This window comes from Ascaphus truei, chromosome 9, assembly GCF_040206685.1.
Source record: "Ascaphus truei isolate aAscTru1 chromosome 9, aAscTru1.hap1, whole genome shotgun sequence".
Lineage (NCBI taxonomy): Eukaryota > Metazoa > Chordata > Amphibia > Anura > Ascaphidae > Ascaphus > Ascaphus truei.
The window spans coordinates 16,340,461-16,355,782 of NC_134491.1; the positions used below are offsets into that span (position 1 = coordinate 16,340,461).

Consider the following 15,322-nt stretch of genomic DNA (forward strand, 5'->3'; position numbering starts at 1 on the left):
CAACTTCATAAAACACAATGAATTTGTAATCCAGTTATTGGATTTTGTACTCACAAAAAACTACTTTATCTTTGACAAAAGATTCTATCACCAAATCCAGGGCACCGCTATGGGGACCACATGTGCCCCCACCTACGCCAATCTATATTTAGGCTGGTGGGAGGAAACAGTGGTCTTCAGCGAGGCCATGGAAGAATACACGAGGTACGTGGACTGGTGGGGGCGCTATATTGATGACGTCATCCTGTTATGGAAAGGCCCCCCACCGCTCCTCAAACAATTCATTGAGAAGTTAAATGACAATAACCACAACCTAAGACTAACTCTAAACATGGACGACACAACCCTTAACTTCCTTGACCTGACAATCAGTAAACAGAAAGATGGGAAACTCACCACAACCATATTTAGGAAAGAAACATCGACTAACAGTCTCCTAAGGGCTGAGAGCCATCACCCAAAACATATCATCCACAACATCCCTACGGGACAGTTCCTTAGATTGAGAAGGAACTGTTCAACTGTAGAGGAATTTAATAAACAAGCTGATGATATGACTGCTAGATTTATCAACCGAGGCTACTCAAGAAGCACCATACACAAAGCCAAAAAACGGGCTATCAATACACCACGAGCACAGCTACTGGTAGATAGACAACATCCACAAACACAGACTGGTAAAACCATACGGTACATCGGGACATATAATAACCAGTGGCAGGATCTGCGAAAGATATTTAGCAAATACTGGCATATCCTAACAAATGATGCTGACTTGAAAAAGGTCCTCAATGACACTCCAACAATGACATGTAGGAGGGCACGAAATTTAAAAGACAGACTAGTACGTAGTCACTACAAGGACACCAAACCTAGGACATGGTTAGGAGACAGGATACCCATGGGGTCATACCCATGTGGCCGATGCAAGGCCTGTCCCTTTATGCAAGTAACTAGAAACATCTGCAAACCTGTAAGTAGTGACTATACTATCAAGAGCCACATTAATTGTCTGACAGAAGGGGTCGTATACCTCATCACATGCAGGTGTGGGGCACGCTATGTAGGAAAGACACATAGGGCCCTTAAAGTGAGGATCCTGGAACATCTAGGGTCCATCAGAAATAAGAAAGACACACCCGTCGCCCGCCATGTTCTAAACGAACACAATGGGGATCCCAAATTCCTCACCTTCTGTGGGATTGAGCATATACCTTGGGGCCAACGAAAGGGCAACTGGGACAGACGTCTTATGCAGTGTGAGTGTCAGTGGATATTCACACTGCAGACTATGACCCCAGAAGGCCTAAACGAAGGCTATATCTATTCAGCATTTTTGTAAGAATTATATCTTGACTGCCATCATGATAGCTAAACATGAATATATGGTAATGGGGCCTCTGTGATATATGACATCTAGTGACAGGTCAATCTAAGACCAACGAGATCAGACAAGGGAACCAAGATGATGAGGTAAACCAGTAACTAACCACTGACCCAACATACCTTTATTATACAGAGATGGGGTCTCTACATCCATTCCCAAGACACCAATAATGAGTGAACAAGACAATGGGCAGTTAAATAGAGTCCTAAACTCCGTAAGTTCGTATTGACTTTAGAGGCGGACCCTAATACCAATGTACATTCCTACACCTTCTATATACATACCTAGGTATTAGATATTCAATCACAACCACTTACTGAAGTATATAAATACATTGCGAAGCATAGACTGAGATGATGATTAACAACATAGTGTACCAAGCCCTACCCACCCAGAATGATGGGGATAATCTGTAGAGACCACGGATCCAATACATTCTTTGACCATGTAGGAATGGGGTTCTCACAATAAGAGAACAAGACAATGGGCAGTTAAATAGAGTCCTAAACTCCTCTAAGTCCGTATTGACTTTAGAGGCGGACCTCAGTGGAAGTTAACACTCCTACACCTCACAATGAGAGAACAAGACAATGGGCAGTTAAATAGAGTCCTAAACTCCTCTAAGTCCGTATTGACTTTAGAGGCGGACCTCAGCAGAAGTTAACACTCCTACACCCCACACACATATACCTAGATGTAAGATAAAGAAACACCATCTGAGGTACCCATTGCTGACAATCACCCTAGACGATGATCAATAACATCCTTGACTACCCCATACCATATATTATCATTTAAACTGATATCAAAGGCAGACCAAGTCGCAGTATTTATACACCCCACATATGACTTCGCCATATCACACACGCTATACACCCTGTGCTGACTATGTACAATCATTTCTGCCCCTTATGAGAGTACACAACACTCCATGCACTGATTCTGATACGTTACCAAGGTAACATGAATCACTGATAGCCGGACGCACATTACACATACCCCTTAACGGGGATGATCTACAGCTGTCCTCCTATCCATACAACCCTGGGATTGGTTGAGAGAGGCCACACGCCCTCAACCAACCAGTATTTAGAGCAGGGAGGAGACTAGTGACGTCACTCCCATTACCCTGACGAAGCGCCTACGAGCGTGAAACGTGCGTTGGTACGTGATGACGCACTTCCGGTGACGTCATCTGGAGTCGCGGAGGAACACTAAGGGGGCAACTGAGAGAATTTTCAGGCTGACAGGTCGTATGAACAGCTAAAGGGAGCGCGCTACAGACATACTGGTGTATGCATCTAGACAGCACCAACAACAGTACTGGCTTCCTAACTAAAAACGGAACCATATTATATGTAGTGACGCTCAGATTACTATTGATTTTGCCGAGTGGGGCGCATACATCAGGCGCACCAGGCACCTTACTCTAGGGAGGTAGAGGGACAGTGTATAGGGGTCCCTAAACAATTCGGTCTAGACATCACGTGACATATAGGGACGTTACCCTTACATACATAGCCCCACCATACACGGCTATAAGCCAATACTACCTAGTTACCCTCCCACGCTGTGATCCTAACCCACTACAAAGGTTATACACCTTAATGATATTAATATGGGATTATGATGGGAACACCAGCAGAACTTATATGACAGTACACTAAACAACAGTCTTTTACAATTTGAATCACTCTCGTAGCTACACTGCACTACCCCGGTGCTCCCTCCGTGTTTCTAGCAACCACATAGTGGTATTTTAGACATTAAGTCTGTTGTATATATGTTTAATAAATATGATTTTATAATTGTGTATGGCTATGGAGTTATCTCCAAGGATTGAATGTTTCCTAGCCTAACTAACTGGTCTAGCGAGTGCAAATAGGCATCTTTTGGCCACCTCTGTGACCGCCCCTCTTTACCTACTTATATATCCCGTATGCACCCTATTATTCTCTCCCAGTAATATATTTTATTCCAATCCACGGAGAGCGGCAGCCAACCCTTGCCGTGTACATAGTTAGTAAATGGGTTGCCAGAATACTTATACACTTCTTAAAATAAGCCAAGCCTGGCCCTACTGCCCTCTTCTACATTACTGTTGGCAGTACTATCATAAACCCAGTATCACAAGCACGCTGCCTAGATGTAACACTGGACTCATCCCTCACATTCTTCTCTCATATTCACAATGTACTGTGGCTAAAACCTGCTGTTTTTTTCCTCTGTGACGTTGCAAAGATTCGTCCTTTCCTCAGTTGCTCTACTGCTAAACCACTAATACAGGCCCTCATTCTCTATTGTAACATTCTACTGTCCGGCCTTCCTGCCTCTCACCTGTCTCCACTTCAATCTATCCTAAACACTGCTACTGCTACTAGAATCACTTAACTCTCTCCTAAACCTGTCTCATCATCTCTCCTGCTGAAATCTCTCCCAATCCTTGTCCCTGCCTTATTCCTACATGCGCTCGTCCTCGCCTGCCAATTGCAACCTCTACTCCTTCTGGTGTCAACCCCTCCAACCTCATACCCATCCCCTGCAACCCTCCCTCCTCTCTCCCTTTCTCCTGTGCCCTTTGGAATGCTCGCTCCCTTTCCAACAAGTTCCTCTCTGTACATGACTTCTTTCTCTCTCACTCCCTGCTTCTCTTTGCTATAACTGAGACCTGGCTCACTCAGTCTGACTCTGCTCTGGAATCTGCCCTCTCCTATGGTGGCCTTTCCTTCTCCCACACTCCGCGCCCTGATGGCAGGGGTGGAGGCGTGGGGCTCCTGCTCTCCTCTCTCTGCCGTTACCGTACCCTTCCTATTCCTCCATCTCTTGCTTTTCCCTCCTTTGAGGCTCACACTGTCCAGATCTTCTCTCCTCTCCCTGTCCATGTGGTGGTCATCTATCGCCCACCTACTTCTACTCATCCCCCTTCCTCCTTTCTCTCTCACTTTGAATCCTGGCTCTCTTTCTCTCCTCAGACTCCCCTGTTCTTCTCCTTGGGGACTTCAATTGCCAATTTGACCCCTCTCTCCATTGGGTTTCCTGCTTTCTTTCTCTAACCTCTTCTTTTGGCCTTCAACAGTGGACTGCAGCCAGCACCCACAAGGATGGCCACTACTTAGACCTGTTTTCACTAAAAACTTCTCTCTCTCTCTGATTTCTCCATTTCCCCTTTTCCTCTCTCTGACCATCATCTCATCTCATTCTCTCTATCTCGCTTCTCCCCTTCTCCACCTCCATCTACCCCCCGGTTCTGCAGAAACCTGCGCTCTATTCACTTACCTGACTTTGAGTCCACTTTACGCTCCTCCCTCTCCTCTTTCAGCTCAGATACAGACCCTGACAACCTGGTCAGGAACTACAACTCTGTCTTGTCCTCGTCTCTTGATCTACATGCCCCGCTTTCTCTCTGCCGCACTCGCCCTTCTAACCCTAGACCCTGGCTAAATTCCCACACGCGCATACTGTGTTCCTCCACTCGTTCCTCTGAACGCCTCTGGAGGAAGTATTACACTCTCGCAGACTTCCTTCACTACAAATTTATGCTATCCTGTTTCAACTCTGCCCTCTCGCAAGCTAAACAAGCCTACTTTTCTTCACAAATTAACATGCACAAGTCTAACCCATGCCGACTGTTCTCTGCCTTTGATACTCTACTCAAACCACCCTCAGCTGCCTCTCCTTCCTCCATCTCCGCTCAGGACTTTGCTGACTATTTTTAGGAAAAGGTGGAATCCATACAGCAGAACATCCCCTCTGTTTCTTCCTCCCATCCTACACCTCTTCCTAACTCTCCTCCTGCCTTACTTGACTCTTTTTCCACTGTCTCAGAGGAGGATGTGTCGCTGTTGATCGCCTCTTCTCCCTCTACCACTTGCCCTCTCGACCCCATTCCCTCCCATCTCCTAAAACCTCTTGCTCCTACTATAATCCCTACGTTCACACACATTTTTAACTCCTCCCTCTGCCCAGGAACCTTTCCATCCTCCTTCAAACATGCATCAGTCATACCATTACTCAAAAACAGCAAGCTTGACCCTACCTGTCTTTCTAACTATCGACCTGTCTCCCTCCTGCCTTTTGCCTCTAAACTCCTTGAACGTCTTGTATTCTCTCGCTTGCTCCATTTTCTCAACACCTATTCTCTCCTAGACCCTCTACAATCTGGCTTCCGCACTGCTCACTCCACGGAAACAGCCCTCACTAAAATAACTGATGACCTCCATGCTGCCAAAGACAGAGGTCATTACACTCTGCTCATATTACTTGACCTCTCTGCAGCATTTGACACAGTGGACCACCATCTTCTCCTCCACATTCTCCATACTCTTGGTATTCGGAACAAAGCTCTATCTTGGATCTAATCCTACCTCTCCCATCGTACTTTCAGTGTATCTTCTGCTAACACCTCCTCCTCTATTGATCTCTCTGTGGGGGTACCCCAGGGCTCTGTCCTGGGACCTCTTCTCTTTTCTCTGTACACACTCTCTCTAGGTGACCTAATAACATCTTTTGGGTTTAATTATCACCTTTATGCCGACGACACACAAATATACTTTTCAACACCCGACCTTACACCTGCTGTACAAACCAAAGTTTCTGAATGTCTCTCTGCTATATCATCCTGGATGGCCCTCCGCCGCCTTAAACTAAACATGGCTAAAACAGAGCTCCTCATACTTCCTCCCAAACCTGGCCCTACTACCTCCTTCCACATTACTGTTGGAAGTACTATCATTCACCCTGTAGCCAAAGCACGCTGCCTAGGGGTCACACTCGACTCCTCTCTCACATTCGCCCCTCACATTCAAAACATTTCTAAAACTTGTCGCTTTTTCCTCCGCAATATAACAAAGATACGCCCTTTCCTCTGTTGCTCGACTGCTAAAACCCTGACTCAGGCCCTCATTCTCTCCCGTCTTGATTACTGTAACCTCCTGCTGCCCGGCCTTCCTGCCTCTCACCTGTCTCCCCTACAATCTATCCTAAATGCTGCTGCCAGAATCACTCTACTCTTTCCTTGATCTGTCTCAGCATCTCCCCTCATGAAATCCCTCTCCTGGCTTCCGATCAAATCCCGCATCTCACACTCCATTCTTCTCCTCACTTTTAAAGCTTTACACTCTTCTGCCCCTCCTTACATCTCAGCCCTAATTTCTCGTTATGCACCATCCAGACTCTTGCGTTCTTCTCAAGGATGTCTTCTTTCTACCCCCTTTGTATCTAAAGCCCTCTCCCGCCTTAAACCTTTTTCACTGACTGCTCCACACCGCTGGAATGCCCTTCCCCTCAGTACCCGACCAGCACCCTCTCTATCCACCTTTAAGACCCACCTTAAGACACACTTGCTTAAAGAAGCATATGAATAGCACTGTGGATATTCTGAACACATGATCCATAAAGCTTGGACCCCTGCAGACGCACTTACCAGAAGTCCCTTTCAGTGATTGTTGGGCATCAGAGGCGAGACAGAGATGTTATTCTGCTCTTGCTTAACTAAGACTTGTGAGAACCGCATCTGTACAACTTGTGGAGTTTTAATAGGAGATGTTAGTCCAAATAAAAAGGTATCACCTAAACTGAAGTACAAAAAAAGGGTGGTGTGAATAGCGCTAAAAGACTAAGAAAAAAATAAATAAAATAGACAATGCAACAAATATACAATAATACAGATGTGTGATAATACACACTAAACCTATTAGCTATAGGGCAAGGATGCCAAATTAAACTAACCCAAAACACAGTTAGTGCAAGAACAAAAACAACAATACAAACCGGCGCCTTAGAGTCCCATATAGGAATGAATAGAGAGTCCAAAAGTGACGACAATGTCCAATTGTGGAAAGTCCAATCTTTGACTTCAGGCTCCGCAGCAAGGAATTACATATGTGAAGCAAGGGAGAGAAGAAGAAAAATCATAGTGCAACAATGTTATGAATAAACATACAGGACACACAAGACAAGACAAACATAGGACAATAACAAGTAAGGCTGACAAATAATACGAGAGTAAATTTAATGAACAACAATATAAAAATGCCCAGAGCAGATGACGGATCCGGTGGTAAAACCGGAATCCTACTTACAAGACGTCCAATAAATATAGGCAGGGGTAAACTGTGAGTATAATCCGGCCGCAGCTTCTGGTGAACACGTGGCGATCAGGGTAGACTCCGAACACTTTCTTAGTTCCGCATCAGGATGTGCATCACCATAGGTCGGTCTCTGGTTCTCCTGGCGCCGTCTGCCGCTCCGTTGCCGGAAACACGTCACTGGGGGCGGGACAAATGGCCGAAACTCCCTTCTCCTGCTTCTATACTTGGTCACGCTCCTGCAGTGCTCTGCTTGATGCAATCACTCTCACAAACTGCCCAAAGCGTTTCGTGCGCATGCGCACTTCTTCAGGGTCATTGAACACAATCCATGAAGTCTTTAAATACTGACAGGTTGAACACCATTGGGTAAAAAATAAACCAATCAAATAAACCAATATAAACTGTGATTGGTCTGAACCCCTCTCAGTCATGTCCTTTGTAAACGCAGCCTCACTCACATAAAAATAAAACATAGACAAAACATAAACACTGACACACTTTACAAAAATGCTATAACAGATAAAATCATATACCAACATCTAATGCACTGATGCCAATAATTATCATAAAACATACTAACGAAACATCTTATAATGTATACATATAGTACATAGATATGCACGCAAATTGGATGGATGGAAATATAATGACTTATTGATTATGGTCTCACTTAAAATGCTTCTGATAAAAAAGATAGAAATGAAACAAGTGTTAAAAAAAAAAAATATATAGTAAAAACATTTATTTTAAAAAGACTCCCAGTTCAAAATCAATATTAAGGCCGTTAGGAGAGAGGGTCTTCAACTCATAGATACAATAGGCTTCACGCCTACTGATCTGATTGAGTTGATTTCCCCCCCTCCAACTGGCTTGCACAGTCTCTATAGCTTGGCATCTTAATCCGATTGGATTCTGGTTATGATGGATGCTAAAATGATGGGAAACACTATGTGTGGTTAAACCTCGCTTGATGTTGTAAATATGTTCATATACCCTTCTTTGGTATCACCTACCTGTCCTGCCCACATACTGTAGGCCGCAGGGGCACTGTAGTAAGTATATCACAAAGGTGGAGTGACAGTTGATGAATGTTTTGAGGTATATATTTTGAGGTTACGTTTGATGTAAACGTTTTAGTGTTAGAGCTAAATGTGCAAGCTGTGCAATTTGTACATTTAAAAAAGCCCTTACTGGTGTTAGCTACTTTTGATTTGGAGTGGTCTAGAGGACAGCTCAGAGCCAATCGAGTTTTAATGTTCGAGGCTATAGTAAAGATACTGATAGGTCTATCCGGAAGACATTGTGCTAATGTGTTATCACATAGAAGGATTGGCCAATGCTTATTTAGAATCCGGCGAATCTTCGTGCCATCTCGTTACATTGTGTAACAAAGGCCACACCACCGTTCTGCGCTTTACATTTCTGTGGATTTTTATTTTTATATTCCAAAAGGGTATTCCTCTCAATTCCGCCCACCATAAGAGATGCTTCTATAAGCAGATTCTCTGGGTATTTTTTTTTTTTTTTGAAGTACTCATTTACTCTGCATTATCGCAACTGGACTAAGACAGCTATTTATACTTAATAGAAGATAAGTAATTTAGTCTTTCCAGATAAGATCTTTAGGCCAGGTCTTCAGTGATCGCTGCGGTGCACACTATGGCGTGTGCGCAGCACAGCCGTCCTATGGGGCAGGCCCTAGTGGGAGTGTGTGCAGGCACGCAAAGCGTGATGACGCATCCACTAGCAGGGAAGACAAGAATTTTGTCTTTTCTTACCGCGATGCAATCACGTGGTGTGCGGGCAGCCAATGGCAGGGCAGATCATGTGGACCAATAGGAGTGTGCTGTGCTGTGCTGACGTCATAGCTGCACCTCCCCCCTCCCATCATGGCTGGGACCCCCACCCCGCGCCTCTAATCGCTCCCCCTAGACTGTACAACGCGGCTTTCACCTGTGTATGCGCCGCCAGGCGCACGTGCTGCAGTAAACACAGGGGCCGTAGCCTAATACAGCATTTCAGGGAGGCTGAAGGGGGCACAGAGTGCTGCCAATTACCAAGTTATACTGTTCTGTCTCTTGCTAAAAGAAGAGCGCAGAATGACAGCATCTATATTTCATATTTGGTGGAACAGTTCCAGAAATCAATCTTTTGGATGATAAGCTACATATTAAGTTATGGAATTTCAGTCACTTTCAGCACTGAAATCATTTTATTATACTTAGCATTAACGACACAGTTGGTTATCCATTTATATAACATTAATTATGCACTTAGCATGAGTGTCTACTATTGTGAATGTTGAAAAGGCGACTTGTACCTTTCCCAGACCAACTGGGGTATTAACAGCTGAAACGTCAACCAATTAGAAAACCTGGCCATGAACCCATGGGAATTTCAACCAATTAATACTAGGTTTTATTTTATTTTTTTATAAAAATGTTTTACCAGGAAGTAATACACTGAGAGTTACCTCTCGTTTTCAAGTATGTCCTGGGTTTTCTGATTGTCCAAATATATTGTGCCCATAATGACCATTCTTTGAGAAGCAAAAATCCTTTACTAGAATGAGGTCGAGGTGAATTGAAATTGTTATTTTTCCTGTGGGTTGCACTTTAAAAGGATAAGACAGAAATATTTGTTTAATCTATTTTCGGTTTCTTTATCTAGCAGTGTTACATTATTATAAGATTCATTTTGTTATAGTAAGATAGTAACTTTTCATGTTTCATCATTGGCAGGTCATTAAAATTACTGAAGGGAGTGATATCAATCATCAAATAGAGGGTTCTGCACCACCAATAATAATAATAATAATTAAAAAAAAAGGATTCTGTGACATCCAAGCTATCTGCTTTCAGAATCAAATACTAGGGGACACACAGAGATGTATTGCAAGAATAGGACTTTAAAAATACTGTGGAGTCTGTGTCAAGGCAGCACAACTGAGGCATTTTTATCCTGCATCAATGTATCAAAGTACTTTGCTCTCATTTTGCTGCACTGCAGTTTTCCTTTTAGTCCAATACTCGTGGCCGCATGAAATATAAGATGCGTTTGCAAATTTCATGCAGTTCATTAGCATGGGAGGTTTGTGTTCCAGTAGGGTAAACAATGGGAGGGAGGAGAGTTAGAGTGGGTGCAAACTGTTCGCACAAGATCGCAAACTCGTCTAAATTTCCTGTTTTCCGCAAAAATAATAATTAAAAAAAAAAAAAAAACTGCATGGTTCACCAAGAAAAACTCACAGGAAGGTCACGACAAAAGTGCAGGTTACATTTGCCCTGCGACCATGTTTTTTTTTTGTTTTTTTTTAATGAAAGCTAATGACATATCTCCATTTTAAAACTAATTTGAAAACAAAACCCCCCATATTTTTTTGCAAAATTGCAAAAAAACTATACATTTCACAAAAAAGTTGGCAAACTTATTTCCCCACACTTTGCACATATCTAATAAAAAAATAAGGAATGCAGAATGTTATATAACCAAGGGCAGAGGTGCGCAAACTTTTCTGCACTCCTGCAACCCCCTGCCTGTTCTCCCCCCCCCCTTTCTGGTGCCCCCCGCCCAAACCTTGTCTCCGCCGCGGGGTCATGTGCCGTCGTGTTGCCATGGTGACGCGACGTCCGAAGCCGTCGGAGACACGGTAAGGGAAGTTACAGAGGCCTCGCATCTAATTTAAATGCTTCCGGGCCTCTCTAACTGCCGCGCCCTCCCCCCGAAAATGTTGCACCCCCCGGGTTGTGCACCCCTGACCTTGTGGTAACAGCTATGTGTCTGAAACGATTGCACCTGGTTCAAAACCCAGTGCCGCTCCTTATAACTTGGTAGCATGGTTGCCAAAATGAGAGTGTAAGCCCTATGGGACAGTGCTTAAAAATTGTACAGTAATGCTTTGAATACACTACTGCTGCGGCACAGTTTATTCGAGCATTTGCCCGTTCTGTGCCGCAGCAGTAGCCTGGCGCGCGCCCGAGTGTGACGGGCGCACGCCGAAGCAGCGGAAGAGCGCCCTCCGATCGGGGCGCTCTCCCTACCGCTGCCGGGTCCGCCGGGTCCCCCGGAACCCCCTGCCGCTGTCCCGCGATCGCGGGACACCAGGGCTCCCTCGGGGAGCCCCTGGACACGCGTGCAGCGGGCGCACGCTCCCGATGACGCGTGACCGCGCGTCTATGACGCGCGGCACGCCGAGGGGCGGCCACTAGCAAGCCGGGAGATTTCCCGGCTTGCGGTACCGACCACACTTCAATAAAGTGTGTCGGTAGTGTATACCTTACACAAGGATAAACATTCAAATTATTATTGCTTATGTGGGAATATACTGTACTAATTATATGCCTTTTTTTTGTAGAATAATTACATTCTGCGTGATTACCTCTATATTGTTTTTACACCGCCGTTATTTTGAAGAATATGAAGAAACAGAAATCTTTTTATATCTCCGTTCAAAATATATGTAAATGTCGTGAGATATAAATGCCTGCTGTTACATGTCTGTAGTCGGTTATCAACATAAACCTAGCATATTGTTTTACTGGCAGAGAAGTGTCTTTAGCTTATTAGTAATAATATTCTTTCTGCTTTTCAGAACATAACTGCAGTACCAAGAGGAATTCAAACAATTACAAAAGTGAATAAGAGCCTCGTACCAAACCTCGGATAAGGAAACATTCAAGAATATGTCTCCATCTGCTGAGAATGGATGGGTATAGTTATCCACGTCAACTCCAAACCTCTGTTAGCAGTTCTCTTGAAGAAATGCATCTGTTTCTAAATTTCTTCTACTTTTTTATTCCCTAACTCCAAGTAATTAGTTCCAGGGACTGGGCCAGCAATTAAGAAACATCAAAGGTTTATTGCAACTGATGGCTTACCTCCAAAAGATACATTAGAAACATTGGGTTGCCATATATCTATATAGTAAGAAGAAGTTATTTTGGCTCCGATGCCAAACCAAAAGGAAGATGAGATGTCTGTGATATGAGATATGTTGGCCAGCACTACAAGAGTATTATTTTGCGTTGGCAGTAGAAACCACATTATGCTGTTAAACTTTAGCCATGAGTTATTAAGATAAGAAAGGTCTACTTTACAGCTACGCAGAAAAGGGAATCAATTAAAATATTTCACTTGTTGATCAATGAATCATTGATCATTGAAATGCTGGTAACAATCTATACGCTACAATGAAAAGCCAATCAGGAATGCTGCTCTCTCAGCCCTTAGGGGCATGTTGGTGTTGACTGATGGGTAGTTGCTGATGACAAGTGCGCTTTCTTCATGACAACCCGGTCATTAAGTGGCAATAAGTGAGAAAGCGGGTTCCTCACTCCCAAAATGGTGCTGCCACCGCCAGACAAGCGTCATGTATGTCTCACAACAATCGTCATCATGACAAGCATGGCATTTATGGACGCTTACCTTGTGGAGCAAAACCAAGGACCAAGAAAAATTGGAGTGTGCATTATTGTGCTCGTTGGTGATATCTGTTTCTTAATTGTTCTGCGCTATGTGGCTGTGTGGGTTGGAGCTGAAGTAAAAACAGCCAAGAGAGGATATGCTATGATTTTGTGGTTCCTATACATATTTGTTCTGGAAATCAAGTTGTATTTTATATTTCAAAATTACAAAACCGATAAAAAAAATGTCGATACTGTGGCCAGGAAGGCGTTGACGTTGCTTTTATCCATCTCCGTGCCTGGACTATATTTGGTTCTGGTGGCACTGGACAGCATGGAATACGTAAGAACATTTCGGAAAAAGGAGGATTTGAGGGGTCGTCTCTTTTGGGTCGCTCTTGATTTGCTTGACATTTTGGATATTCAAGCCAATTTGTGGGAGCCTCATAAGACTGGACTTCCCATCTGGGCTGAGGGTCTGATGTTTTTCTACTGTTATATCCTGCTCTTAATTCTCCCTTGTGTCTCATTGAGTGAAATCAGCATGCAAGGAGAACACATCGCTCCGCAGAAGATGATGCTTTACCCTGTTCTAAGCCTTGTCACCATCAACATTGTCACTATTTTTATCCGAGCAGTCAACATGGTTCTATTTCAAGACAGTAGAGTTTCGACCATCTTTATTGGCAAGAACATCATTGCTATAGCAACCAAGGCCTGTACTTTCTTGGAATACAAAAAACAAGTGAAAGAATTCCCCCAAAATGCCATTGCTCTAGAACTCCAACAGAATTCAATATCTCATAATCAGACAATTCACAGTACACAAGGGGTTCTTCATGAGCAATCACCATCCAGGGAAATTATGGATACATGACAACATTACTGACCTTTTTACGGTAGCTTTGTTGGATAGATTTGCTTCTCAAATGGAATCTATCAAGAGATCCTGAAAGATAAACTGTGACAGATAGGGATGGGCAAATATTTCTAACCACTTTCCTCCAGATACAGGTACCTGCAGATATCTACCAATATAGATACATGCTATCTTGATTCCAACATTGTGTAACAAATTGGATGATTATTAGAATATCCTTCTGGAGACCTAAAATCTATGGTTGTTTGTAGCATAAAATACCATTTTTTTCAATGTTATTGTGGCTCGTGTTATTATATCGATGGGGAATTATTTTCCGCAAATTCAATGGACTGTTCCGTATCTAAACTGTTTGCCCATCTCTTGCTGTGATGGATTTGTCCAAAGTGAAAGTTATCCAAGGCACAAAAATATTTTAATAAAGTGAGTGTCCCTTGACCTCTTAAACTCAGGTATAACCCCTTTTGCATTCTCCAGGAATAAGACAACCAAATAATTGAAATAATGATCGTGGGCCCGCAAATCGTTTCCAGCTTTTGAACTATTCCCCTGTTAACAAACTGTCCATTCAACCGTACAGAGATATAGTACATTAGGAAACAGAATTAAAAAATGGTTCCTTTCACTACGAAAGGCTCTTTGCGACACAAATAACCCCTTTAAATACTCGAATATTTATTTGAAACACCGTGTTCACACATTTCTTAACGATTTAGGGCCAGGTTTTTCCTTTGCTGTTTTTCAGGTAGGGTTTTTTTTCATTCATCTTGTGCTGTTTTCCGAGTGTTAAATATATAAAATCTACACTAAGCTAAAAAAGTATCTGCTAAATTTGAGACATACTGTAAGTAGAAATCAAATTGTTCCAATGCACCTCAACACACTGCAGGGGTTCAGGTACGACTGTCTCATACTTATGTAATAGCAGTATAAGCAGTGTACCAATAACTTCACTTTCACTAGAACTATACTCTCAGACATCAACTCACACTGATTTTCTGTGTGATTTGGAGTCAGTCTCACTGATTTTTAGCATCAAGGTCTCAAAGACTTCAATGGAATCTCACTGATTAAATTGCAAATCTTAGGTGTGAAAGCCTCATATCTCAATGCTTTTGGTCCTTGGAGTTTGATATCTCTGTTTCATTTTCTTGTTAGGGCAATAAGGAGTGGTATTGTACAATGACACTTTGACAATAAATGGTGGCACTTATGTATGTTGACCATGTGGTTTAGACCAGGAGTAGCCAACTCTAGTCCTCAAGAGCTACTAACAGGCCAGGTGTTCAGGATATCTCTGCTTCAGCACCAGAGGCTTAAGCAGTCAAAGACTGAGCCACCTGTGCTGAAGCAGGGATATCCTGAAATCCTGACCTGTTGGTAGCTCTCGAGGACTGGAGTTGGCTACCCCTGGTATAGACACAAGAAGAAGAGATTTCATGCAAAATATGTATAATACATATGTTCGGAGTGGTGCAAAATAATGTTGAATGAAGTCTCATTTTGATATAAGTTCTAAAGGTTATTTTCCGAGTACATAAAGTTTTGTTTTTTTCTACATCAC

At 43.2% G+C, this 15,322-nt stretch overlaps 1 protein-coding gene across 1 annotated transcript in view; it reads left to right on the top strand.

Annotated features, from left to right (window-relative positions):
• Positions 1 to 15,043, top strand: part of TMEM121 (transmembrane protein 121) — a 206,616-nt gene extending 191,573 nt beyond the window's left edge. The window contains exon 2 of the mRNA XM_075613490.1: positions 12,068 to 15,043. Coding sequence (XP_075469605.1) covers positions 12,817 to 13,755 — 939 coding nt within the window. The 5' untranslated portion in view covers positions 12,068 to 12,816 and the 3' untranslated portion in view covers positions 13,756 to 15,043. The remainder of the gene's footprint in view (positions 1 to 12,067) is intronic.
• The last annotated feature ends 279 nt before the right edge of the window (positions 15,044 to 15,322 follow it).